Genomic DNA, 27,331 nt, shown 5'->3' on the forward strand with positions numbered 1-27,331 from the left:
AGAGCGGTTTGCAGCAGCTAAGGTTGGCTAAAAAGACAGAAATATGACCTTGTGTCCTGACAATGCTGCACAGTCACAGACACACACTCCACCAACAGGCCTTCAAAGTAACAGCAAGCAGGAGCTAATTGGTATTCAGCCGACAACAGCGACACAAAGATGACTCCACATCTCTCACAGTCCTGAAAACACCTTCTGCTTTCCACAACCTTTACCAGGTTCACCTCGAGTGTTGTTAAATATCTCTACACCAGAGCTTGACGTGAGTCACATCCGTAGTCAGAGACCACAGAGTCACACCCCTCTGGCACCGAGAGTGATTTTCCCAGCACTCTGTTCTCCATCACTTCCGCTCTCCTGTTCTGCCCCCTCTTGTCTTTTTATCTCCATCTATTCCTCATTAACTGAATTTGGTTGCTGATGCAGCTGATGCAATGTGACGATGTGGCAGCATCAGTTTATCTGACTCAACTTTGCTCTAAGAAAGATTCCCATCTTACCCCCAAAATAAAAATCCCATCCCGTCTGCAACTTTCTTGGACACAACAGTGCATAAACGTTTATCAGTTTTTTTACACACATTCCAGTAGTTTGTTGGATAACGTGTGTATAGGCAGTGTAATCAATAATTGTACTGTGATGTATTGATTATATTTCAATCAAACTGCATTTTAAACTCTATTTCCTAATGTAAGCCACATCTCTTCTTTATCACAAAGAGAGACAGACACAGAGAATTAATAGAGAACAAAGAATTTACTAATAACAGTGAATCAGACCGATAACAAATTGGAAATCTTTCATCAAAGCAGTAAAGCTCGCTTTAGTTTATTTCAAACACCCAATTGAACATATTGACTTTAATCTTGTACATTCAATCCCAAAGCTGCATTTCTAGGCTTTTGGGATTTCAGTAGAATAGTGTAACTTGGAGCTTGTGTGCCTCCACCAAACATCAGCGAAATGGATGATGGACAAAGTGACTCTTGGCGATGCACCAAGACCCTCTATTCACTGGCAGCAGATATAATCATATTTACCCTGCTTAAATATTTGCAGCGCGCTTTTAAAAAGCATCAATCGGTTATAAAAGAGGAATGTGGAAAGTGTAGTATAACAAAAATAAGCCTGAAGACCTGCAGTCATTTAGAAACTCAATAGGCTTTTATCAGTGTGAGAGAGAATGCAGAAACAATCATCAGGCTAAATTAGGAGCGACAATAAAGCCCGAGTCCCATGGCCACGACAGAAAAGCTGACAGCGCCGCCGCCCTGCCTGATATCAGGGGAACATTAATCAATTGATGAAGGATTAAACATCAAATGCTTTTAAGTAATGACATCATCAACTAGCTTGCAAATATGAGGTTACACTGACATGCAGTCATTTATCACATTTCCATTACAATTTTCCAACAGGCCACAAACAACATCGGGCCACATGTCTCTTCCTCCTCTTGACTGAAGACACCAATAAGCAGCGTGAGCACAGTGCCCTCTAACACCGGCTGGCTGGTTCATTACAGTAAACATATATTCTGTTTACAGGCTCCTGGACACAAGGAGGAGAAAAATCCTAATAATGCATAATTCAAACCATACGCTCCATAGGTGCTGTAGGAGTCAACAGGAGGTGATCCACCTAAGGTGCTCAGTGACCATCTCAAGGTTTCTTCGTCACTTACTCAGGTGCATCTATTGGAATTTTTTAAACCTTTATTTATCCAGAGACATCGGAGGAAGGAGTATTCAAATAATAGGTAAAAGTAGCAAAACCACACAATAAAAATACTCCAGTGCAAGTAAAAGTACTGCTTTCAAATTTGTACTTAAGTTGAAGTATAGAAGTGGTAATACAGCTGAAAGGATTGGTTGATTAATGGATTAGTTGATTGTCAGTAAAAACCCCCAAAAAACTGAAAGTGTAGAGAGACAGGAAGTGACGGGAGAGACGTGCAGTAAAGGGACCAGCCGGCCGGGAGTCGAACAGGGGACCCGCCGCTCAGGGCTCATTATGCCTCTATGGTATGTGCCCTTAACACTCAGCCACTGGGACGCCCCATTAGCAACAATTTTGATAATAGATCATGAATCAATCATTTCTGTCATTTATCAAGCAAAAATTGTGGAAAGATGAAAATTCTGTTTCCCGCTTCACAAATGAAAGGATTTATTGCTTATCACTCTGACATTCTTTGAGGTTCGGACTAGGGGTATTGACGATAATCCTGATATTCAAAGAGATGAAATATTGACACTGAGTTAATAATGCACATCGGACAATATTGTCAAGGCAAATATTAGACCTTGTGGATCTTCTGTTTATCACTTCATCTGTTTTTTCTGGCCTTTTCACTACACATTACATGTAATTGTTCTTTTTGTTTGCTTTGGTACAGTTATGTTTACAGACTCTCTCCGTCTTCCTACTCTTGAATCTGAGTTTAATTCATCTGCCAAAAAGGAAACAAAACACGCAATAAACAAAGTTAAAGATGGATTTGACTGATAGCATTATTATCATTATTATTATTTTTTAATTTTCTATAGGCTGGTTATCACGATAAATGAATTCTTGTGGCCACAATAATCGTGTAGTGAAAATCTGTTATTGTGACAGCCCTACCTTGGAGCTAATCTTAACTACTTCAAATACAATAATGTTGAGTGGTATATTCTATCACAATGCATCACATTTTATAAACTGATTATGTGTTTTGTTTGCAAATCTGCAAAAAAAAAAATCTTCAAAGTAACTAGTATTTATAGCGATTAAAAAATGCCATGAAGTAAAAAGCACAATATTACGTTCTCAACACAGCACAGTAGAAGTTTAAGATGAAAAAGTGAAGTACAAGTACCTCAACATTGTACTTAAATAGGGTATTTGAGTAAATGTACTCAGTTGCTTTCCACCTCTGTCCAGGAGAATGTAAGAGCAGCTCTCTCTCTTTAGGACGGCCCTGCTCCCCCTCACACAGTCACTCTCACATTCACACCTGGAATCTGCCCAGAACAACCAGTTTTATCTGTTGCTCACTGAGCTCAGGGAACCGAAGTGTCGGTAACGAGGGAGATGTAAATGCCCGTCTGTGAAACCTGATTTGGACAGAGGACTGCACAATGAATTATAACTGGAAACATTTTCAATAGAAGTTGAAACTGTCATAACTTACAGTAGCTAGGTGTGAAGAAGTCAGTTCTTTTAATGATACTTATATACTTATAATACTTATTTTCTATTTATTATGCTTTTATATCTTTTTTTATAGCCATCCCTGTTTCGTAGGCAGCAGTTAGCTTAATTTTCAGATCCTCTATTTCCAGAGTCACTTGTTTAAAGGAGCCTCTGATGGTTCTACTGACAATTCTTCACCTGCCTTACAAATCCTAATGAGTCAGTTAAGGCCTAACGAGTTAAAGTAACACCCACAATTTTGCACAGGCCACAACTACCGTTTATTTATTTTCAATTTTTTAAGTTAATGAAATAAAAATGAACAGCGCGTTAACATTTTTAACGTCTGTTTCCTGCAGGGTCTGGATTTACTTCCTTTCATTTCGAAAATCAACAAAATATGTAATTTGCCCAGGGGTGCTCAAACTTTTTCATACAATTGTTTGTCTATGTCCTCATTCAAATAAACAATGAATGAATAAATAAATAAGCTTAAACAAATCCAATTAAGATATATATATTGACACACAACAACCAAACTGCAGGTCACATCAAAAATAAGCGTTTTAAACAAATGTTTCTTTCGTGCTTGTTTACAGTGAAATGTGAGGTCATGAGCTCATTTTCACACTATGGAAACAGTAATTTCTCACTTGCTCACAAGATATTGTTGATATTTTAGCAAAAATCTGATGATTCAAAGTGAGAGTTTTACACCAGGACTTTGTTTTGCCACATTGAGGACGGCAGAATCAACTCTGGCAGGCAGCAAAGAGTGGAAAGAAAATCAGAGTAGAATATGTCAACACACAAATGTCTGAGTTAAGCAGGACAGTAGTGGGACAGCAGACTTAAGCTTGCCGTTATGAGAGGCTGCTGGAGGATTTGGGTTGTCTCAAATATATAAGGTGTTGGAAGAGACAGACAGCCTGAGGCTCACATGGGGCTACGAGGAAAAACATGGTGTTCTGGCACCTGTTGATGTCCTGAAGCACATGAAGACGCTGAAGGAGTTGTTGGCCTGAGGGATGGAGAACCAGAAGAGGAAGAGGGAGGGGAAAAAAAGGAGATTAAAAGAAGGAATCCCTGCTGCGCCATCTTTAACGTGGAGCTGGGCTGTAGTGTTGAGCACGAACATGGTACAGTTCCTATTATGAAACATCAAACTCCAGCGGAGCTCCTCAGCCACTGTTAGTGCGACAGAGCCATGAAGGATTACTGAGTGGATGCAAAATGAGTAAGGACAATGTCCAGGGTCTGTCTGAACAGCGCTGTTAAAAAAATAATTGCTCAATTGTTCCTTTTGTCAGCACACATCCAAGGACAAAATGTGCAAAGTCATTCTTTATTTTACAGGGGGAGCACTACATTATGGGAGCAGAGCAATGGAGGGAAGATCAGGCTGTGTCCAAGATTTATAGATTTGTATCTAACACCATCTGACCTACCAAGACTAAAACCTTGTGCTTTGCGAAACTAAGTTATATTTTCTTTTAAATTGCGAAATGTATTATTTTCAAGATAATGACATATGAGATATGTGAGAACAGTTTTGTACTTTCACAGTTTTTGAGGCATCTTTAAAAAGAAAAACTTTCTTTTGGCACTGAAAGCATGCCCTGCGGTGCCAAAATTCTCGCAGTGAAAAACACATAAAGGCACAATACCTGCAGCACGTTGCTCAGTAAATGCACACACTGAGTGCAGCTATAACCTGAAAGCTCCGCTGCCCTACAAAAATAACAAGCAACATGCGTGCAATAGCTGATAACAACAGCCGACATGATTGAACTCATGAGCTAGTATAAGGCTGCATGAATATAAACATGAGACAGCCTTGGGCAACCAAACGGGGAAGGAGGAAAAGTCAAGAATTTCACTGAGTAATCTAAAACACTGGGCAATTTCCAACATCCACAAGCAATCGAGAGTTTACAAAGACTGAGGGAAAACTGGCAAAATGCAAAACGTGAGGCAGGGAAACACCATGTAGAACCAAAGTCTGTGTTCACACTCCACACATTCAGTGTATCAGTGAAAGGGAGAATGGGTGGCTGAGAGGAGAGGGACATGAACAAACCGATGGATCTTGTATTCATTTGTTTAGTTTGAATAATGAATCAAAAAACAAAACCATAAATCCATTAAGATCTATTACACAACCACAACTACAGTATATTTACACACAACAACCACAGATATCAGATAAAACAACAAGACTACGACTCTGCAGCCATGCTGGTGGCTCTGAGAAGATGTACCTGGGCACAGTGGTGCTTTGAGCTAAACACTCACGACTCAGCCAACATGCAGATTTTAGTTTTCAGCAGGGATTAACATTGCTCATGTTCAGCATTTTAGTTTTATGTTAAATTTAGCAAATGTAGCTCATGCTTACATGCACCACCAGTGCGACACCAACTGACTGACTCTGAGTGTCTTTTGAAAACCTCCTGCTGTGCCCAAAGCCCAGGTGGTTTTCTTATTCTGACCCCTCACCTGGAGGGAGCAGTGCTGTCTCTCTACTTCTGACTGAGCGCGCTCACCCCTTGTCATTAAACCTGAGACCCCCCCAACAGCCTCCTCCAAATCCCCAAACACACTGAGAATTACACACACACACACACACACACACATACACACACAGACACAGACACAGACACAGACACAGACACACACACACACACACACGCACACACACACACACACATACACACACAGACACAGACACAGACACAGACACACACACACACACACACACACACACACACACAGACACAGACACACACACACACACACACACACACACACACACACACACACACACACACACACACACACACACACACACAGTCCCAGTGCACTTTCCAGCCTGCTTTCTAATGGACCACTCTCCAGCAGATCACAACATTTTGTGCCAGCACAGCTCCAATTTCAACTCCATCAACAAGAATCAGGAGGTGAAATTATTGTGCTGCTAAAAGCCATTCATCATATTGTTACCATCGGACAGCCCAGCTCACTCTCACTGTTCAGGAGGAATTCAGCAGATTTCTTCTTCTCTTCCTCATTTGTCAGCCTGAGGGAGCTCCACTAAGCGTTGACTCAAAGAAACGCGATGATGATCGAGTTTATACTGATCATATTTAAAGTTAAATGCGGCAAAGTTCAAATTTAATTCCAGACAGTTACACACGACTTCAGATTCAACTTGTACGACAGAAATTCAATTTTTGATCACAGCGATGAAACTGGAGCATAGAGAGTCTGGTGAACACAGTTTGACTCCAGGCTCTGGGGGAACAAATGTCAGCATGTACGATCTCCTCGCTGCTTTGCTCCTTTTCAATCCAGGCTACAGCTTAAATCTCCAAACAACATCTCAAACTGCACTTAGGCTAATTCCCCAGAGAGACGCCCTTGCATTACTCTCCCACTTTTCCTCCTCTAAGACCCGTGCTCGCTTGCTTGCTCTTTCCCTGTCATCAATGCTAAAATAAATCAAAGCTACAATAATTCATGAGTGTTAACAGTGTGTGTGCATGTGAGTGTGTGTCTGAGTTTTTTTTTTTTTTTTTACAGTGCACGAGGAGTTTGGAGCAGTTCTAACTCCATTTTATGACAGTATGTGCAGAGAGAGGAAAGGAAAAGACAAAAGAGTTTAGATTCTTCATCACATAGAAAAGATGAAGCAGGTTACTAAAAATGAATGAATATGCATGTAACTCAATATGAATTAGGCTACTGCTTTCGACAGTGTTCAAATGATGGTTAGCAAGAGATTTACAAGATCCAAGACAGAAATTGTTCCCAGTGAAGATGAAAGGGGAAAGAGGTTTATGCAGTAGTGTTGATATGACTTCTGCAAATACGCATTAACAGCAAAAACTGCAGTGAGAAACCACATCCGGCAATCAGCGCGGATTTAAAACTTCCAATCTCCAAACTGGCTTGGAGGAGGATGAAAGTTAATGAGGTTTCTTGTCAACAAAGACTTGAGTGCTGCAGAACGACCTCCGGACAACGCAAGTCACGCTGCTATATTCGGTTTGGAGGCCTGTTTTTTTTTTTTTTTTTTTTTTTAAATAAAAGGGCTGGACCACTGGCCGAGTCGCATTTATCAGTTCTATCAAACAGACCATTCGTGCATGTCGGCTTGAGGAGTAGATGGTTTTTTATCCAGCAAATATGAGATGCAGTACAACACCTTTAACTTGATAAATGATGAAGGTACCGACAAAACAAAAAACAAAGCAGTAATAGACTTTGCAAACAGTAATAAAAGAATAAACAAACTAGGTCAGTACAGACATACCGCAGACTGGAGCTGAACACAGAATAAACAGCCTTTTCTGTTTACGTCATTGTTTTAAAAAAGAAAAGCAGAGTTCATATTGCAGTGAAGGTTATCTAAAACTTTCTGAACAATATCTAAACTACACACATGCTACACCACCGCACGGCGACCGACTCAATGCACACACACGCAAACCTTTCAGATAAAAACGACACTATGAATATCTGCTATAAGAATTCATATTAACTAACAAATGACACTGAATTAAACAATCACAATTACAATTACTTCAAATAATGGGAAGTCAGAATATCTAAACAATGTTGCTTTGCAGATCTACAGATCAATACTGAAATAAAGAATGAACAAAATCTAAGTAAGAGTAAAGTAAAATTATGCTAGTTGTGTAAATATATATATGTATGTATTTCTTTTGTTTTGTTCAAAAATAGAGGTGTCATGTTTTTTATCTTAGTTGCTTCATTATTTCTATTACTATCCTTATTACTATTTCAAATGTAATATAACCATGTTCATGTGTCTTGCTGTGCAGCACTTCACGGTGCCATGGCGCCCACTTTGGGAAGCACTGTTTTACATAATGATACACTACATTTTTTTGGTTTACACTCACCGGCCAGCACTCCCGCCATGTACAGCAAACTTATTCGTAAGATGCCGTGGACCATCTCTAAAGGCACGCCGATCATCAGCTGCAGTAAAGCATTGAACCCCAGCTGCTCCAGACTGAGGAGAGAGAAAAACAAGATCCAAATGATGGCATGAGATTTTTTGGTGATTCTGTGATATCTGCAACAACCATCCAGATCTGAACTAAATCAGTCTTGCAGAAATACACGTGGTAAGCGGAGGTTCGTGAACGTACCCAACGTGCATGAACATGTAGCTGAAGAAGCGCCACACTTGTGCGCGGTGGCCGGGATGGTAGACCAGGGGGCTCTTCATGAAGTCAGGCTGATATGTCTGCAGTACCCACTTGTTTAGCATAATGCCATAGCACATGAACACGATAATCTGCAACAGAGACACAAAAATGACAATAGACTGTCAGTTCTTGCTGACATACCCATTACACGCTCTCTCTGCACACTGCTGGTACAAAAGGTGGAAATTGCCCCTGCAAAACAAAACCCACTGTGCTTTCTGAAAGACGCATGACATTTTCTTTTCTTTTTTGTATTCCTCGGCTGATGCTTATTAGACTTGTGGAGACAATTACTGCCCACAGAAAAAAAATGGCACATCTGGTTCAATTCCATTAATTTCTTTTCATAGAATAATGACTCATTGTCTCTGTGAATTAAAATGAATGTGAACCGTTATTATCACATCCTCATTGTCATTACAGACCATTCACTGCCATTTGGAGGCATTATAAGAGCATTTGGCTTTCTTTCCTGAGAATTATGATGATTTCAGGGGAAATGATGAAGTTTTGTTGAAAAACTGTGGGTTATTTGCGCCGCTTAATCCCAAACCATTCAACTGTGCTCCTGGAGGGCTTCTGTGTTAGTGGTCTTCTTTCTTTCTTTTTTTTCAAATGAACATAATAGGTCAATTAATGCCACTGACTTGGCCAGGGTGCTCATTGACCTGGTTTTCAAGTTCCAAAATTAGCATCTGAGAAAAAAATATAAAACAAAAATTCCTGCATGCAGCCTGACTGAGGGTTTCAGCTTGGAGGAGCAGCATTAAATGCACCCACTAAGCTCCTGACTCCCAAATGGGTTACCAGCTCATATCGAGCTCACACTAAAAGCATGTGATCAAAGGCAGAAAATCTTTTCAGTGGGTTTGAGGCGAACGACTGAGCCACCAGAACAGTTGGAACTCAGTGTTGTGGGTTAGTAGCACGTACTGCAGGATAAAAATGTTTTAAGAACACCTCAATCAGCAGAATTACTATATTCAGCGTATGACTGGCACAAGATTTATGTTATGATCCACTGAACCCTAAGACAAGCTGATAATGTCATTCCCTAACCTGGACAATGGTGACAATGGCGATAAAGACAGGCGGGGGACACAGGCGGTTCTGGTGGAAGTACCAGCGTCGGTCCGTCTCGCAGGGCAGGATCTCGTAGGCCACATAGCGCACAAAACGTTTGTACAGACCCAGCCCCGTCTCGTCCAGCAGGATCTCCCTCTGCAGCGTGCGGCGGCCATTGGCGATGGCTCGTCGGAAACTGCTGGAGCGTTTGCTGCTCATCTGAGGAAAAGGGATGACAAAACAAACGTGCATCATTCTTCAGCGTCCACTGCCAAATCCTGAGGAGAACTGCTTGAATTTTAAAGAAAACTTGCACAAATGATGAGCATTTTCCAAATTAGACTGACGGGAGCTTAAAAGAAACATCTGCTTGCCGAGAGTTAGAAGGGAAGATCAATACCAATCTAACGTCGGTACAGATAAACAATTTTTTCAGCTGATAGACTAGTTTATTGTGACTTTAAGGAATCAGCAGACAGGTTTGCTTTCATTTGCTTTGTTTATTTCTTGCCACTTGATGACTTAATGTCTTTTTTTGCAATTAACTTGTCTTGAGTCAGTGCGTGAGCATTACTGTCAGCAGCTGGAGGACACACCTTACCAGGATCCCATCATCGCCTGCTGCTGAATTCCTCATCTTAGCAATTAAAGCCATAACTTTCTTCACGCTAAGTGGCTCAAATCATCAGTAAAGGAGGATCGCTTCTTTTCATATAATCTGAGGGAAGCTCATCAGTGTGACTAATCATCCTAGATGGGGACGAGCCAACATTCATAAAGCACTGATTTCACAAAGGATAGCATGACAGTTTATGTAAGTCCTCCTTCTATCATCAGCTAGTCAGGGGAAAGGGTGATGACACTCTTATCTTCTTCTAAGACTTTTCCCGTCCTGACATGGCTCAGAGGCTTCAGCGCAGCAGTGAAGATTCTCTTTTACATTTTTTCTGCTGTATTCAGTGGGTAGATCTTTTCTAACTTATTTTTACCTTTCATTTATGAGCAATTTTTAGGTTTCAATTGTCCATCATTTGCATTTTTTTTTTTTGCATGTGTTGATTCAGTGGAATCACTTAGAATAAAATGAAGATAAAAATGACGGAGAACAGTTTATCACACAACGATTAATCAGCATCTTAAAAACAGCTCAAATTCCTTTTGTTCATACTTTGACAGCTTCTCCAGTCCCATCTGTGTGATGCAGACATAAAAGAGAAATAGCAGTACTGAAAGCATTATGCTGTTTGGTGAAACATTTTTTTCCTTATGAGTGGCAGTGGAAGATCTTATTCTAATTAGTGCAGAAATGAGGAGGTACTTTATGAATCTGCAATAAGTGCCAATTGTATTTAACTGGCGTTAGAAATAGATGGTCTTTTTCTTCATATATCTTGGTTGCAATTAAAATATTAATATGAAAAACATGTTACATGTAAAAATAACTGGTGATCAGTTTTTGCTTTTTGACAGAACTGTAGCTGAGTATTCACGGCTGATAAGAAACTTGAATAATGTATAAGTTGTTTTTGATTTAGACTAAATGTAAGTGTGACTGCTGATTGCAGCTCAGACATAACAAATTGGCTGTTGAAGTGATTTTGCCCTTGAAAAGCAAATCTTTGTTAAGAGGAACCATTCTATTGAAGAAGAGAAAGTGTGTGTGTGTGTGTGTGTGTGTGTGTGTGTGTGTGTGTGTGTGTGTGTGTGTGTGTCATGTTATCACAGACTCCAGGTTTGCTTAGTGAGCAGGAGCTCTGCAGCAGCCCGCAGGCCAGCAGGACCAACTCTTGATAAGTTCTTTAATAGAGGCTTAGGATGAAAACTATCCTAATGCCACTATTTTGACAGCCGAGGCAGAGGACTGTCAGGATAACAACACAGAGAGTTCTTTTCCACCAGAGTTACCACTGAAAATACTGTCTGACCAGCTATCACGGATCCTTTGGAGTAAATATCTGCATTTCCTTACAGACAGCGAGCGTGTGTAAGAATCATTTGATCGCCGATACTCAAACGAAGCCAGATGCCTGAAGTCTCCAGTGTAGCTAAAACAATACAGCTCCTTTGAGGACAACTGGCTGACTAAGCAATTATCTACATGTTATGATGTGATGTGACACTTCATGAGAATGAGTTTCCAGAAAAAGCAGTGGAGCTGCAGCAGCAGCTGCTATTGTTGACAGTAAAAAACCGACAACAGCAGACCCTGTGTATAGGTTTCTCCTAACAGTAACCTTAGACAATATGGCAGCTTCATGTGAAGCGTAATGAAACCTCGAGAGGGGGCCTGTAGGAAGTACAACCCACTGTTGAAGTAGACCATTCGTAATTCATTAACCAGGTCCTGCTGCTTGTAGGCTCATTATATTGTAGACACAGCAGGGGGCATAGTGAAAGAAATTGTGGGTCAATATCTATAAAAGCTAATGAGCTAAACATACTGGAGGACAAAGACTGCAAATAAATGAGCAAATAATGAAGAGGTAATGAACAGATTGCTCCACAAATGGAGCCACCGCCTTTTTTTTTTCCTTTTCAAGAAATCACTCAGGAAAAACAGGAAAAAAAAAAGTGTTAATCCCTTTTGGAAGTTAGCAGAGCAGGACGTGGTAACTACCCTAACCGTGGGTAATTATGACACTGGTGGTTGTACAGTGAGGGTGTGAGGGCCTGTTGCACAGTGATAACCAGAGCGACGTTGAGCTGGGCTGCTGGCTCTCTCGCAGATGGAGGGATGCATATTTAGTATGGAAATCAGGCCTGGAAAATGCAATTATACTATACTTGAGGCAGGGAGTGAAAGCCGAAGAAGAGGAGTAGAGGGACATTAGACGGCAGAGAGGGGGGAAATTAAGAAGGCAAGATGAGTTGCCTGCCTGGCCGAGACCAATTTACAGGTTCTGGAGGCCACCAGTGGACAGTGAAGGTGAGGCTAAACATCTTCATACTGTTGAAATCACAAAGGAAAAGAAGGAGTGTGTTTATGTAAGCAGGCGAGGTGGGGTAGAGAGAGGTTAGAGATGTATCTATAATTGTGTTTTCTTCCTCTAGTGACTTTATTTCATCCGCGTTTGGCTCGGTGACAACACCTGTCGCCTCCCCACATCGCGTTGTATTCTCACCCATTCATACTGACTCTGTGAAAATTTCCTCCCCCGAGACACGGCTAAGCATAGCTGTCATTCTGCTTTGCCTCCTCTGACACGCAGGGCTGCCGCCTCTAAAGTGAGCACTAGCTGCCTTTTGAAGTGACGACAGGAGGGAGACGGCGAACAGACAATGAGGCGCACACGAGCAGCCTCAACTTGTAATAATGTACTGAGAGGAGAGACAGAGCGAGGTGCACTGAAAATCACATGATATGACATGAAACGTTTGTGTGTGTGTGTGTGTGTGTCTGTGTATGTGTGTGTGTGTGTGTGTGTGTGTGTGTGTGTGTGTGTGTGTTGTGTGTGTGTGTGGGTGTGTGGGTGTGTGGGGGGGGACCTCTGACTTGTACACTACTGGTAACAGTGGAAGTTCCCTGACGAGGCAACGTCTGCCAGGGAATAATTGATGCTGAGGCTGAGAGCACAAAGATAAAGATAGTATTCCCCTTTAGGGATGGTTGAATGGGCCAAGCAGACAGCAGTGTGTGTGTGTGTGTGTGTGTGTGTGTGTGTGTGTGTGTGTGTGTGTGTGTGTGTGTGTGTGTGTCAAACAGCAAGGGTCCAGCCTCCTCCTCCTGGTGGCTGTGTGTTGCCTACTGTACATGCTGCTCTCAGCTTTAGTCAATTGTCCTTGATGGATTAATTAGCCAGACCACATGGTCAATACCTCACAGCTCAATACTAATTAGTAATAACAAAAAAAAAAAAGTTTTAAAGGCCATTCAGGAATCTGCACTGCAGATACAAAAAAATCCATAAACTTTTCCGATTTTGCTCAGAGTTTATGGTAATGACCATCTTTCACACACGCGTAAATCATTTATTGTTGCCTGAATATTAGGAGATTGTGCCAATTAACCAAGCTTACATAGTGATTCACCACCACTGGACTAACAGTGTCACTATGCCCATTTACTATCTAATTTGTGAGTCATTCAGAGGACCAAAATCCCCCTCTCCCTTGCTCTCTCTCTCTCTCTCTCTCTCTGGCACACGCACTCTCATAGCAGAATCTAAATCACTGCGGATCTCAAGCCTCGCTGATTCTACTCTGACCCAGATACTCAGGTTCTTTCTTGCCCAAATCCTTTTAAAATGAGAGTCCACCTTTTTTTCCTCCAGCAGTTTGTGGCCACAGCCTTCCTTCATGGTTTAATCATTGCGGTGCTAAAACTTAGAAAAAGAAGAAGAAGAAAAAAAAAAAACTCACTCCAGGACACTTAAACAAAGTGCATCACTTTTAGCTGGCAACCCTAGGAAAACAGAAAGCCTTGAATTGAGTTTGGTGCAGGATGTGATGTTGATAGGTAGCATCTGTGTCCATGGAGACAGATGCACTGAGGGCACTTAATGTGACTTGAAAAGACCTGAAAATGTAAAAATCCTGGTCATCGTTTACGTGCAGAGTATCTCTTGACAAGGACAGTAGCCAAAGTTCATATCTGCTGTCTGTAAGAGCTCTCTCTTACAAACCTGCTCCAAATGCCACAAAGCACTCGCTTTATAGCAGAACATTTTAATAGAAAAATTACATAAGTGTTTCTCTAACTATACGTCCTGAGGGAACAGAAAATCTAAGTGCAACATTTGGGTAAAAAAATGAAGCACAAAGCAACAGTCTTAAAATCCTTCAACCTGAACAAAGAGAATCTCCCACCATAATCTCCAAAACACACCCTCCTCCTGTGTAATTAACCATGGCAGCCATTTTGGATCCCCGTTGAACATTACCCAAATTACCACCCGAAGGAAAACAATGACACACTTCTTCAATTACATATGTAGGGAATATATCTGACTCCAGGACGGCCCGGTTTTACCCTCACTTCAAAAACAGATGCTCGTCTATCACAGAGTCGTCCTTCAGAGCGCTGCCATGTGCGGACTTCGACACCTCGGGTGTCTCTCAGCCCCCCCCGCATTGACAAAATGTCTGTGTGTAATTGTGTGGAAACGTGTCACAGTGTGTTAAATGTGTGCTGGCTGTTTTGCTGTGTGGGATTTTTGTGCAAACGTGAGATACAGACCCAAACTCTTTGGGAGTGTATATGTTTGAGTGTGTGTGTGTGTGTGTGTGTGTGTGTGTGTGTGTGTGTGTGTGTGTGTGTGTGTGTGTCTGTCTGTATGCGTGTGTGTGTGTGTGTACAGCTCCCCAAGAGAGGTTTTAGCAGAGCGTTACTTATTCACCCTTCTGGCTGAACTGATGGAGTTCTCTGGCTAAGATCACCCCGCATGAAAGATGGGTTGAACACGAACGATGTCAGAGACAGTCTTGTACACACAGACACACACACACACACACACGCACACACACGCACACGCCAGAGAAGCTGCTGCCTAACGGTGCGATTCAAACACATTTACACCCACTGAGGTCGAGAGAAGCAGTTTGGATTCACGGCTGCTTTGAGTGAATGTAGAACAACAAATCAGGAAAATGTTGAACATCGGTTAGAGACACAACTAAGAGAAAATCTCAACGGCTTGTGGGCTCAGAAAATCGAAAAGGCGCAGACTGAGCACACACGCATCCACACACAAACTCTCTGCATCTTGCTATGTCCATTTTAATAATGTGCAGGGCAGTTCCACCTTCAGTTGAGGCCAGATCACAAATCAATACAGACACCAGACTTTAGGCACTTGCTATAATATAATGGCAGCACTGAACTTTCCAAATCAAAAATACGACGGTCATCTATCACACACTGTGGAGATCTGCTCATAAATCTGCCTGAGATACACAGACGTGAACGGAGGTAGAGAGAAGAGCAAAAGACACAAACTACAGATGAAATGAGGAAACTAAAGAGATTTAGGTGAAAATTTTAAAAAAAGCCAGAGAGCGGCAGAGAGGAAGGAGAGGAGGAGAGGAAGAAGGCTGGAGGTGTTTGTTGATGACCTGCTTGAAAATGTCATGCTACATGCGGCACTTTCCCCCGTGGCTGCCTGGAGCTCATCCCAGAGAACAGAGACCTGCAGAGCTCACGCATCACATGCTCCACGACGGGGGGCCGGGCTCACATCAACATTCAAATACCTTCTAAATTAGTCAGCAAATCTGTACTGGCAGCGCTCATGTGTATGAATGAGAGTTTGTCTGCATATGAGACAGTATGTGTATGACTGTGTGTGACTGGTGAGACAGACGGAGAGGAAGTGGGCGGCCGCATTAATCAATAATAAGATGCTTGAAAGTGTTTGTGTTTATGCAAATTGCATGCATGTGCAGAGCAGTGCGGGTATGTTGTGTGTGCGTTCAAATCAGACCTGGAGGTCGATATCTGTGTGAGGCTGGGCGTTCTCAAATTACCTCAGATTACTGCCTGCTACTGCCAATGCTGGGCTAATCGAAGGTAATTTGCATTTGGCTGATGGGTAATTTTAAAAGTTTCTCCCTGATGACGTTGGAGGCGAGGCAGAGTTTTTCTTTTTGTTTTTTTTTCACCTAACATATGCTCACAAGGAGTGTAGAATGAAAGAGAAGGAAATGAGATTTGAGGGTTCAAGGAGGCAGGTACAAAATAAAGGGGGATGATATTACACAGCTCGAGAAACGGGAGGGTTGAAGATGAGAATGCAGTGAAATGAGATGGATCAAAAAGAATAACAACACTTGAAGAATGGCGGAGGAAGAGAGCTGTACACTTCCAAGAAGGAGCGTGATGAAAAAGAGAAGCAGCACTGTAGGAGCATCACCTCTAAAGTCATTTCTCTGCATCGACCTCAGACATGGGTCCTGCTCCAAAGTGAGTGGCCTCGTGTGGCCTTCATTACAAACCACGGGTAGCACAACACCACGCAAGAGAAAGAGATACCAAAAGAAAAATGAAAGAGAAAGAGAAAGAGAGGGATAAATAGAAAGAGAAAGCAAGAGAGGGGGGAATGAGCTTAAGGAAGAGAAAATATGCCAGGAGTTGCGTTGTGTTGAATTAATCACAGTGCTTACACCCGTATGGTGCCAGGAGCTGAAGGCAGGTGCTCATCTACGCGCTCGGAGTGAATCAGCCTTTCGCATATAAAGCTCTACATGAATTTCTAATAGAAGCACAACTGTAAACACAGATATGCGAAGAGGCAGGGAATGAATAAGAAGAAGAGAGAAAGAACGAAAAGCCTGACCTCACATTCAAAGCAGAGGAGGACAAAAACTGAGTCAGAACAAGGCATCTACAGGTGAAGTGAAGGGAATATAATAGTACATGGACTGTTCGCATGTCAGTGTACATCTGTATAAAATGGTTGGGAGTAGGCCAGTGAGGAGTGTCTGAATGCATCACTTACCATAAATAAAATTTGTTGCTTTAATACTGTGGTTCTATCAGCTTGGTGCGGGTGTTTTCCAGTACTTGCTGTGCATGGCTGGTGAGGTTAAGTGTCTGGATTTACCGACACATTAACTGGAAAGATTGATCCTCCTTAAGCAGGACAACGACCTGAATGGTTGAGTCAATTTTCGCCACTGCGGAGCTTCCTGGCTCTGTCTGAATCAATTCTGTAACCTTTTCTGAAATCCAACAAAAATCTGAGCATGTGTGGAAATCTGTGTCTGTGCAGCAGAACAGCTTTTATGTGTCTCCCTCTGCGTTTCTTACTCTCTGTGTCTGTGTGCGTGCTTCTGGTTTCCACTCACCAGCTCGATGAGCTCCTGGTAGCACACCTGTCCCTCGTCATTGCTCTGGACGAGGGCTAACAGCATGTCCAGTTTGGACGGGTCCAGCTGCAGCTCATGGTGCTCCACCAAGCTGGTGAAGTTCTCCACTGCAATGAAACCGGTGTTCTCTGGGTCCAGCTGGAAAAAAACAAGCAAAAACAACAGCCCACTCTCAGAAACAGTTTGTATTGAAGATATTGTTTCTGTTAGGATTGTTTTTAATAATAAGCAGCGCTGCAGAGATGAAGTGACAGTTTGCCCTGAGGGAGATGCATCAGTAAAAGACAGCTGAGATATATATACACACACACACACACAGAGACACAACAGATACTCAAAAAGACAAATGAGAGCTACAGGGCTGATGGCATAAGCTCAGACAGTGACACTGTATTAATGAAGCTGTGTGGGCTCTATGATGCATTTGAAAGAATTGGACCTGCCTTAAGAAAATGCCCCATTCAACCTCATTACAAGAGCAGGCCTGCTTAAGCAAACAGCAAGATGGTTGTTGTTGTTGGGAGCAGCAAGAAGAGACAGACGGGCATCTCATTCTAATATGCAGTGACCTGCAGTTTCTGTGAAAAAAAAAAAAAAAAAAAAAATCCTCAGCATTAAATGAGGTTGACTTTTCAGTCTTTGTTTCTGAGGGGATGCTTCATTTCACTGTGTCGGTCTGTCCTTGGTCACATTTGCAGCTCGCAGTCACTGTGGTTTTTATAATCACCACTCACTCACTGAGACCCACAGTCCCATGGGTTATTACTGCTGATGCCTTACGCCACCGCTGCTCCTCGTAATTGATTTAAGCGAGAGAGTGTCATAAAAATGGCTGAGTGCAGTCGTCTAAAATAGCGCGGGGTTAAAAATGGCTTGTAAAGTATAGGGTGTGTATCTACGCTTGGTTTATGTAATGTGGGTTTTTGGGCAACAGCTTCACATACTTATCACTTGATTTTCTTCTCTTACCTTCTCCTCTTAAATGCAATTCAATTGCTCTCCTATAGAGTGTTAATTTCTCATGCCAGCTCTCCTTAGTGCATCTGACTGTGTTTGTGAAAATGTGCCTGTGGACAATCTGGAGCAGTACAAAGAGACCACATGGAACGAGCCCTTGCTGCTTCTCATTTTACTGTTTCCTGAATGCTAACACAGCCTCATTAGGTTTCGGATAGTAAACCAACAGCCTCTTGTTGCCCCAGGGAGGAGTGAGCTTTCAGATGTTGCGTCAGTGTGGAGTCAGTCGTGCTGGATCATCGTTGGCCATGTCATGAGTCCGCGGGAAGAATCCCATCTAGGCCGCCTTAGTCTGGACCCGGCCTGCTCTGACACGGTTAGACAAAGGTGTTACAGCGGCTGCATGAGGAGAGCGGCATTAAACTACGCTGCGCCGTGTCAGTCTGTACTGCGGGAGGCTCAGAGCTTAAAGCTCTGCTGCTCAACGAAGGAGCAAAGAAGATCAATCGCCTCCTGAACATGTTTACTGTATGTGCTTTGCTTCCCCCTTACACTGTTTCCAGGGGTTTTTACAGTCATTTAGTTGAACACAAGCATCCCTTTAACTGCATTTAATCTGCCTCTTTCATTCCCCTGAACACTTATGTATTTATTCACATGGGAGAGTGCAGTGGAGGCAGGATCTAATGGGTTAGTTTTGAGGATGCTTGACTCAGAATGAGTGTTTTCCCACTGCTGGTTGATAGTAGTGGAGAGGGGATTTCGTTAGTGACAATGCTCTACACAAACACAACTCTAAACAGAAGGGGGAAAAAATCCTATATCCATTATAAACAAAGAATCTGTGCAAATACAACCATTGTTGACTCCAGGACATTTACTGATACACTGATACTGAACACTCTTCACATCATGGACAATGTTTGAGTGAGGACTTTTTTTTTTTTTTTTTTTAAATGAAGATCCATAGAATATCTCCCTCCTGCTCATTGTTCCTCACATATCCCACTGTAACCTCACCACTCAGCTCCTAGTTAGCAGAGCCTGACAGACGGCGATTACAAGGCAGCCTGAAACACACATAAAACCAAATTCGTGAATAAAAATGAACAAAGATGGGAAAGAAAACGGGCCCAGGTTTATTTTTAGATAATCCCTTTAACAGTGTGTTCCATGGACGTTTGTTAAAACACGGCCCCGCTTTTCCCTTGAGGAGAGCTGAGCAAAATGGTGCAGATAAGGCCAGTGTTTAAGATGTGTAGGGCGCCAGGACGACATGTGGGGAATGCAGGGGGAAGAGAAAGCACAAAAAAGAACGCAGAGTGGAAAGAGGTGGCAAACGGGAGAGAGAGGTGGGTGGTCGGTCGGTCGGTCGGTCGGTGCAATGTAAGAAATGAAAAATGTTGAAATCAAGGGAATAGCAGACGGAGGGAGAAGGTATGCAAAGAGAGGACAGCAAAACAGAGACAGCCAGAGAGGAGACTGGAGTGAGACAAACCACGCAGAGAATATAAAAATGCTGTTATTCTGTGCGTCTGCCGGGCCCAGCAGTCAGGCAGTGAGTCCTCTTCTTCTCTTTCCTATAAGAGGGCTGTGACACACTCCAGTGCTCTGCATCCACTTGCCACAGAGGGGAGATAGATCAGATTCTAATGTGCTCCTGGCTCAGCCCGGGCTGACAGGGGGAACAGAGAGCCACACTGGGGACGTCTGATAACTGTCAGCCTCCATATGTCAGCACATCACTACACATACAGCAGCAGCACAGACTCAGACACAGCGGCACACTGTATATGGCTGCGCACATTTATGCAAACCAAGTGTTGACGCTGAGCTGTCACACTGCACAGATACTATTCCCTTCGCAGTCTGACCTTATTCAGGAGGAAACGTTGCACGGGGGAGGCAGTCTGCTGAGGATACAAGGAGGTGGAGGATTGGTTCTTGTACCCAATTAGGGTTATCAATTAGCGAGATGAGGTACACTGAGATGAATGAGTGTTGGCAAGAAGAGCCTGTTTTTTTTTGTTGTTGTTGTTTTTTTTCTTGGGCACGCTGGTGACGTGCATGAATGAGAGAGAGAGGGGACAGACAGAGAGACGGAGAGAAGAAAGGGTTGGAAGAAGGAGGGCAAAAGCACAGAGGGAAGCAGTTATTGAAGCGATCCAACACTGGTGAGGGCGACACTTTGACAAGCTGCATGCGTTTCCATGGTTACCAGTCGCCTGTGTGTCATCCCTTTCTTGCACCCCCCCCCTTCGACATATTGGCGCTCGAGAGGCAAAGGAAAGACACAAAAGGGAGGGGAGAGAAGGAGACGATGAAAGGAGGGAGGGATAGAGATGCCTGAGAAGGGAAGAAAAAATAGAATTGAGATGATAGAGATGGATTGAGCGACACCAATGAGATGAGAATGAAGTGGTAATAAGACAGAGGCAGTGTTTAGATGTGAAGGAAGGCGGGGATGGAAGGTGGAGGTGTTGAGGCAGAGAGCGCAACCAAACTAGGCTGGTTCAGGAGCAAGTGGGAGGGGTTGGACCAGACAGGATGAATGTGCATGAGGAGTATGAGGAGCAGGAAGGGGGCAAAGAGGAGTGGATCGCTGACTGTCGGGGAATGATCTCAGTGTTAACCCCCAGGACCTCCATTACCTTCAGCGCAGCGTCTCAGACTGACCTCAGCCCACGACTGACTTATCAGTCTGGTCCACAGGGGCTCAAGGACCAAACCTCCAGCTATGATAGAAGTGCAGCCAGTGGGCTGAAACAGAGCAGGTCCTGTCATCCAACAAGCAGAGTACTGACACACAGTCAACGATAAGCCAGCCACTGTATGTCGCACTAGCAGCGTTGTAGCTCATACACATTACATGGGGCAGAAAGTAGAGATGGTAAAGATTCCGATGGTTACAATTTGCATACATTCACCTTCATTGCTAGGCAACTCAAAACGGCAAAAATCAGGATCTTCCTGCTTTTCGTCTGGTAAAGGAATTCTGATTATCTTTACCAGGTAATCAGATGTCCCCAGTGTGACTCTCTAATCCCACAGTCACCAATTAGTTGATTAATCAATTAGTTGATTAACGGAAAATGACGGAGAAAAAAAAAAAGCCAAAAAAAGAACCACTTCCAGTTTCTTAAATGTGAACATAGTCTGTTTTCTTTGTCTTTTATGAGTATAAATTAATTTTCTTGAGGTTTTGGGACGGTGATCAGATATAACAAGCACTTTGAAGCCATCACTTTCAGATCCAGGAAACGAAATGATCAGCATTTGTCACCGAACATCTAATCTACAAGAAGAAGTAGAAGTAGGCTTAAATCTTATTACCTTCTGCTGTCTGGATTATTCACATTAAATTAGGATTGACTTCGAAGAATGCAATATTTGTACACACTTACACAGCAATAATTACCACCTGGTCAGATATTTTGAATTCGAAATAGAAGCATTTGGTCTGTAAATAATTCAAACAACATTAGGAAATTTAACAGAAAAGCAATTACTCCCAGAAAACACTACAGTAAAAATAAAACTATACAACATCAAAAAACAACAGAAAAAGTCTGCCGACAGGAAAGGTGTAGGCTGAAGCTACAGCTTATAACGACTTTTTACAAAACTTTTGTGGTGTCAAAAGCAAGAGTAGAAAAAGTCCTAATAGCAACTTACCAAGCCAATGGCCAAAATGTTGGTTTTTATCTTACTTTTGATTACATAATGGAGCTGGAGTCTGAAGTTTTATTCTAGATTTTGAACTAACAGTATTTACTCATAACTTCCATGAGATGGGAAAGCAGCAGCACTGGTACGGTTTCCAGGCCCAGTCTCTGTGACACAGTGCTAACCCGCTGACACAGAGCCAATACTACAGACTAATTTGGTCTCTGTGAACAAGATGGTCAAGCCTGAACGGGGCTGTGTATCTGTAGAGGGCAGTGGCATTTACAGGGCACAGCACATTTGCATAGCACCAGATAAAACCCTCTCTGTTGCCCTCAGGATTCACTGGTGTTCACCAACAACTGGGCCACTCACTCTGTAATTATCACAGTGGATGTTGTGCACTGCTGTTTCCACCATTACACTCAAACTTTACCACTGTGGCTCTGCAGCATGATGGCCCAGGTGGAGACGACTGAAGAGAGACATCCAAGGAATTTGCCTTGATGCAAACAATCATCTGACTACACTTCCTGGCGTTTCAACACAGTACAAACAGCCAGGGGGATTTTCAAGTACAACTCAATGCAAATCAGCATCAGAAAATGATGAAAGGGGACAGTGTATAAGAACCTTACTCTTTCTATTTGACATAAATATGTCAGAATAGTATTCAGAACCCCAAGTCCTTATGGGAGAGATATAAATAAGCCAGATAAGAAAGGAACAACACATAGGGGAGATATTCAGCGACTAATGATAGCGTACTTTAGTGGCTGAGTGCTACCGACCATCAACTTGCCTTATCAGTGGCACTGCAATGGAAAGACTATCAGAGAAACCGTGTCTGTGTGTGTGTGTGTGTGTGCGCATACTCTGATCATGAGCATATGTGTGAGCCTGCATAGGCCAGAAATAGCCTGAGCTCAGCATTGCAACCTTCTGCAGACAAAGACTAATAAACTCACTCCTGTTGCCACTGTTGCTTTCCTTTTCTCTCCCCCTGCAGCATTTTCATGTGGTTCAGAGTGACAGGGCTGCAATTTCCCCTCTGCTTTAGACCTGCAGTGCTCATGTAAACCAAACGCGTCCTTTCACTTTGGGTGCAAAACATCCCATCCTGTTTTTAAGAAACTCCAGGAAACCCCAAAAGCATTAAAGTTTAGTGGCTTTAAAGTCTTGTGTATGTTTGGCTGAAGGGAATGTTGAGCCAAATCTAAATTTATAAAAAGGTGGTTGCAGGTTCAAAATCCTAGACTATGAAAAAATAAGTAGTGACAGTGATTAAGTCAGAAAGAAGCCCCTCCGGTTGCTCTTGTGGATTTGCTTAGAGGCTGAGGGGATCCTATGGTCATAGTGGGAAGCCTCCGGTGAATGTGGCAATATAAATCTGGAGGGCAGAGCTGCAAAACATGAGACATGCTCTGGAAAACATTTTCCTGGATAAAGATTAGAAAAAAAGTGCCCGGTGTTTAGGCAGGCAGCAGGGCTTTGTTAAAAACAAGCTCGCCTGTTCGCAGTCCAAAAGCCGTTGGCAGATTTCACTTCATTCTAGTTTAATTAGAGAGACCTTTTCCAAATCAAAGGCCGCCGCATGGAGCCCCAAAAGTGGAAAAAGCCCGTTGTCAGCCAGTGTGAGTGATTTGGTCTAGACTTGAGCATAATAGGACTGTAGCCTGCTCGACTGTAGCTTTGCAAACTGCCTATATGAACACACTGGCACAAGCAGAGTAAACCCCACAATCAATAAAACAACCAGTCGTTTACAGTGTGGAAATATTGGCTTCATCTCCAGCCCAGCGACCTGCTGCATCGAAAATGGGTATTGACACAGATGAGTCAGCCTCTTTGATACTGCATTTAAAATGTGTCTGTGAAGGAATATGTATTGTTGAGGTATCACTAAGTAGCTGTTATCACTGAAGTGCTTATACAGTAAATGACTCACCGGTGTGACCACAGAGCATCTTCTCGCTCAACCCACACGGACTTCCTCCACACACATTCATAAAAATGTAACTGTGCACACGATCACAGATACACACACAAACACATGTACGTCTCCCGAAGGCTCTTGGGTTTGCTGATCAATGCGTTGCTGATGGGCCACTCATGACCCCAAGACCCTGCAGCAGATAATCAATTTCTCCCTCTTGGACAGAACGATTGCCCAATATATCTGCCAATCAAGCCAAACCCCAAAAGGCACATTGGAAAGCCTTGAGTTAAATACCAGACATGGAATAGAAGCTGGAGATACATACACGCACACGCACACGCACACGCAAGCACACACACACACACACACACACACACACACAAACACAAAATCACATATGTCTTTAGGGAGCACAACACAAATACATACATGCTTTCTTGGTATCTGCCTTCACATCCATTCTGGTTTGTTAATTTTGGAGATGGTTGACCAAAGCTAAATTCAAACATAGCTCTGATTGGGTAAAAACAGGAGCTCGGGTAGATGACTCTAAGAAAGCAAATGCCAAAAGGAACATATTTCACCGGTGTAAATATGGCCACCTACACTGTGTTTCTTCTTGGCAATCATCTGCAACGACAGGGCTGAAAATTAGGGAAAAGTTTAAAGCTGAATCACAGATTCAATTCTAAACGGAAAAAACCGGGACCGGGGGCTTCACAGAAAACTGCCTCGTCGCTTGACCCTCGGAAATGAAAAGCTGAATAATGTTGAAATCTTTGCTTCTTTCGACCCTGAGATGATAAAGAAAAAGAAAAAAAAAATAACACAAGGAAAAAAGGCTCTCACAGGTACAGACACACACATCCATGCACACACAGCATGACTACTGCAGACGCTAATGCAGCAGCTACATGACTTCTCTTTGATAACTGACCATTATTACATGATTCTTCAAATAAAGAATACAACATTCAAATCAACCTATACATCCATTCATATAGAGCACACCATCCATTTCTTTGCTCACACATCCCTCCCTCCAATTATCCCTTCCATGAACCATGACATGATGCCCCCCCACTACCACCCCCCACCACCCCCACCCCCCTCATGCTGTGGCTCATGATCTGACCTCACATTCTCGGGGCCCACATGGCTCCATGATGCTCGCGTCCGTCATGTTGTCTCATGTTCTCATTTTGCCAGTGCAATGCAAACAGCCCCTGCTATCAATCCTGACATCAGCTCTCACCCCAGCCTCCACGTCTCAATCCCTGGATAGATGGCGAGGTGGCCAGGAGCCCGTAACCATAGAAACCCCTGCCGCTGCATGCTCACTTGCTTACCTGCTCTTGTATGAGCTGAAACAGGGAGCTTCTATCCATATACTGGCCAGGGAGGTGAGTGGAGCCGCCGAGGACAAGGGCATAGGGAGGAGCAAGAGAGGAGTGGTGGTGGTGTTGGTAAGGATGGGATAAGGTGGAGGGGGATTTGGTTGAGGTAGCAGCTGGTGCCTAAATTGTAGCGTCAGGCCCCTTCGTAGCTGCTGCGTCCCTCCTTGATGATGGAGAAAGCCTGGGGAGCTCGGTCCCTGGTTTTCCTTGCTGGTGGTGTCGCTGGAGTGAGACCCCGGTGCTGAGAGTGAGGACGGTTGGTGCAAACGGGCCGTGACTCTGCTCTGTGCCAGTGCAGTGTGGCGGTAAACCCAGCTTCAGCAGACGACAGGCAGGCAGGCATGCAGGCAAGGCAGATCCAGCAGCTCTCATTCACTCTCCTCCCTCCTCCTCCTCCTCGCTCTCCTCTATCCCATTGCACTGACTGCTACCTCGCTCTCTCTCTCTTTCCTCTCCTCATACACACACTGCACCGCTTGCATACCAATGAGGAAAAGGGAGGGAGGTGGCCTCTTTCTTCCAATTGCAGAAGGGGAAGGAGTGGCCAGAGGCTGCGGCTCCTCTCCTCACTACAAGTAAGGCATCTCAGGGAGGGAGTAGGGGATGGGCTCCACTGCGGCTTTGCGCTTACTACTCGCACAGACCCCCCCCACGCACACGTCTGGTCTGTTACTGACAGGCACACACACACAAACCCACACACTGTAAACAAGACAAAAGCTACCAATACACATGTATATGGTAAAATCCTAACCATGTTATGATTGTGTTCATTTTAGGGTTACACAAGACAAAGGAGCTGAAAGGCATAATACTACTGATGTTATCAATACCACTCAAAAACTATGACTTGCTCTGAATCCTTTACATCCCTGTGCTAATTATAACCATTGGCACATTAACACATTGTATGCACTGCTGCACAATCAAGCGTCTTCCCACCCCCACCACACTAGCACAAACATAAAATTGAATTAGACTGTTTGGACGGCTCACTGATCCTTCAGTGAGCTCAAATGAATACCACTACGACAATAACACAAGACCAGAATCCTCAATACAATAGTTTGTTATAAGTAATACCAGAACAAAGACTCTTTTTATGTTAATCTGATGCATAATAAAGAGACTGGCATGCAGGGAGCAGAGCATGAAGGGTCGAAACATACAAATGATGAAAAGCAACTTGTTACTGGACGGCAGCCAGTGGCTGTGCTTCATTTTATTGAGATCCCCTTTAAAAGGTGATTCCTTTCTGCACAAATCCGCAGTGACCCCTCCTCCTCAGGACAATGGCGATAAGGCGGGGGAGGAAGCAGCGAGGAGACGTAAATCTTAACTCATAAGAAAAATATGAAACTGCCTTTAATGCCCTGGAGTTGATTGTAGCTGAATACATCGTCAGGGTTGTGACCCAGTGATGACTTCAGCGAACAGATCCTGGTTGAAGCAGCAGCGTTTCTAGTCCTCTGCACTGTTTCCTGTGAGATTTACCACCAGCAGTGTAACTCAGCCTCTAGCTCCGTGACAAACAGTGCCTCTGCCTGTTTAAGTACCATGATTGCACCAGATGTTTGGACTTTCATTTTTCTTATAAGCAAGAAGGCTTGTAAATCCTCCTCAATGTGAGGAGAATTTTTTTTTTTTTTTTTTAAATCTGGACCTACTCATCACAGCAATGTGTCTTGTGCCTTACTGGCTCAGACTGATGCTGCTGACTAGATGAAGCCACTGGTAAACTGCTGTATTTGTCCTAATGGACTGGGCCTAGGCCACCTTGAACATGGCAGAGCTCCCAGACTTTCTTTGTCACCTTTCTTTATGGCCATCTGACACACTCTTGTTTAAACAAAACCTTAATGACCATCCAAGTCTATAGAAACGACAGGATTCCCTTTCTCTGAGAGAGGACTGAAGTCACTCCACAGGGTTTTTTGTTCAACCGCTAATCAATGTTAGGAATTAATTTGTCTCCAAAACTCTGTAGTTGTGAACATGAATAAGACGATTCTAATTATGAGGTCACTGCTAGAGGATTTTCAAACTGCAATAAATGAGACAGATTGAAAGAACATCCAGAATTA

The 27,331-nt window shown here is 43.2% G+C and overlaps 1 protein-coding gene across 4 annotated transcripts in view; it reads right to left on the minus strand.

The window, feature by feature from the left end:
- Window positions 1-25,679, minus strand: part of rhbdl1 (rhomboid, veinlet-like 1 (Drosophila)) — a 41,664-nt gene extending 15,985 nt beyond the window's left edge. For all 4 annotated transcript variants that reach the window (XR_008826304.1, XR_008826303.1, XM_056366545.1 and 1 more), the window contains exons 1-5: window positions 25,200-25,679; window positions 17,268-17,426; window positions 9,480-9,704; window positions 8,361-8,509; window positions 8,109-8,221 (exon numbers count right to left, since the gene is read on the minus strand). Coding sequence is in view for 2 of the 4 variants with exons in the window: in XM_056366545.1 (XP_056222520.1) it covers window positions 8,109-8,221; window positions 8,361-8,509; window positions 9,480-9,704; window positions 17,268-17,426; window positions 25,200-25,238 (685 nt within the window). In the remaining 2 variants the exon portion in view is untranslated. The remainder of the gene's footprint in view (window positions 1-8,108; window positions 8,222-8,360; window positions 8,510-9,479; window positions 9,705-17,267; window positions 17,427-25,199) is intronic.
- Window positions 25,680-27,331: the final 1,652 nt, after the last annotated feature.

Source organism: Seriola aureovittata, chromosome 21 (assembly GCF_021018895.1).
Source record: "Seriola aureovittata isolate HTS-2021-v1 ecotype China chromosome 21, ASM2101889v1, whole genome shotgun sequence".
NCBI lineage: Eukaryota > Metazoa > Chordata > Actinopteri > Carangiformes > Carangidae > Seriola > Seriola aureovittata.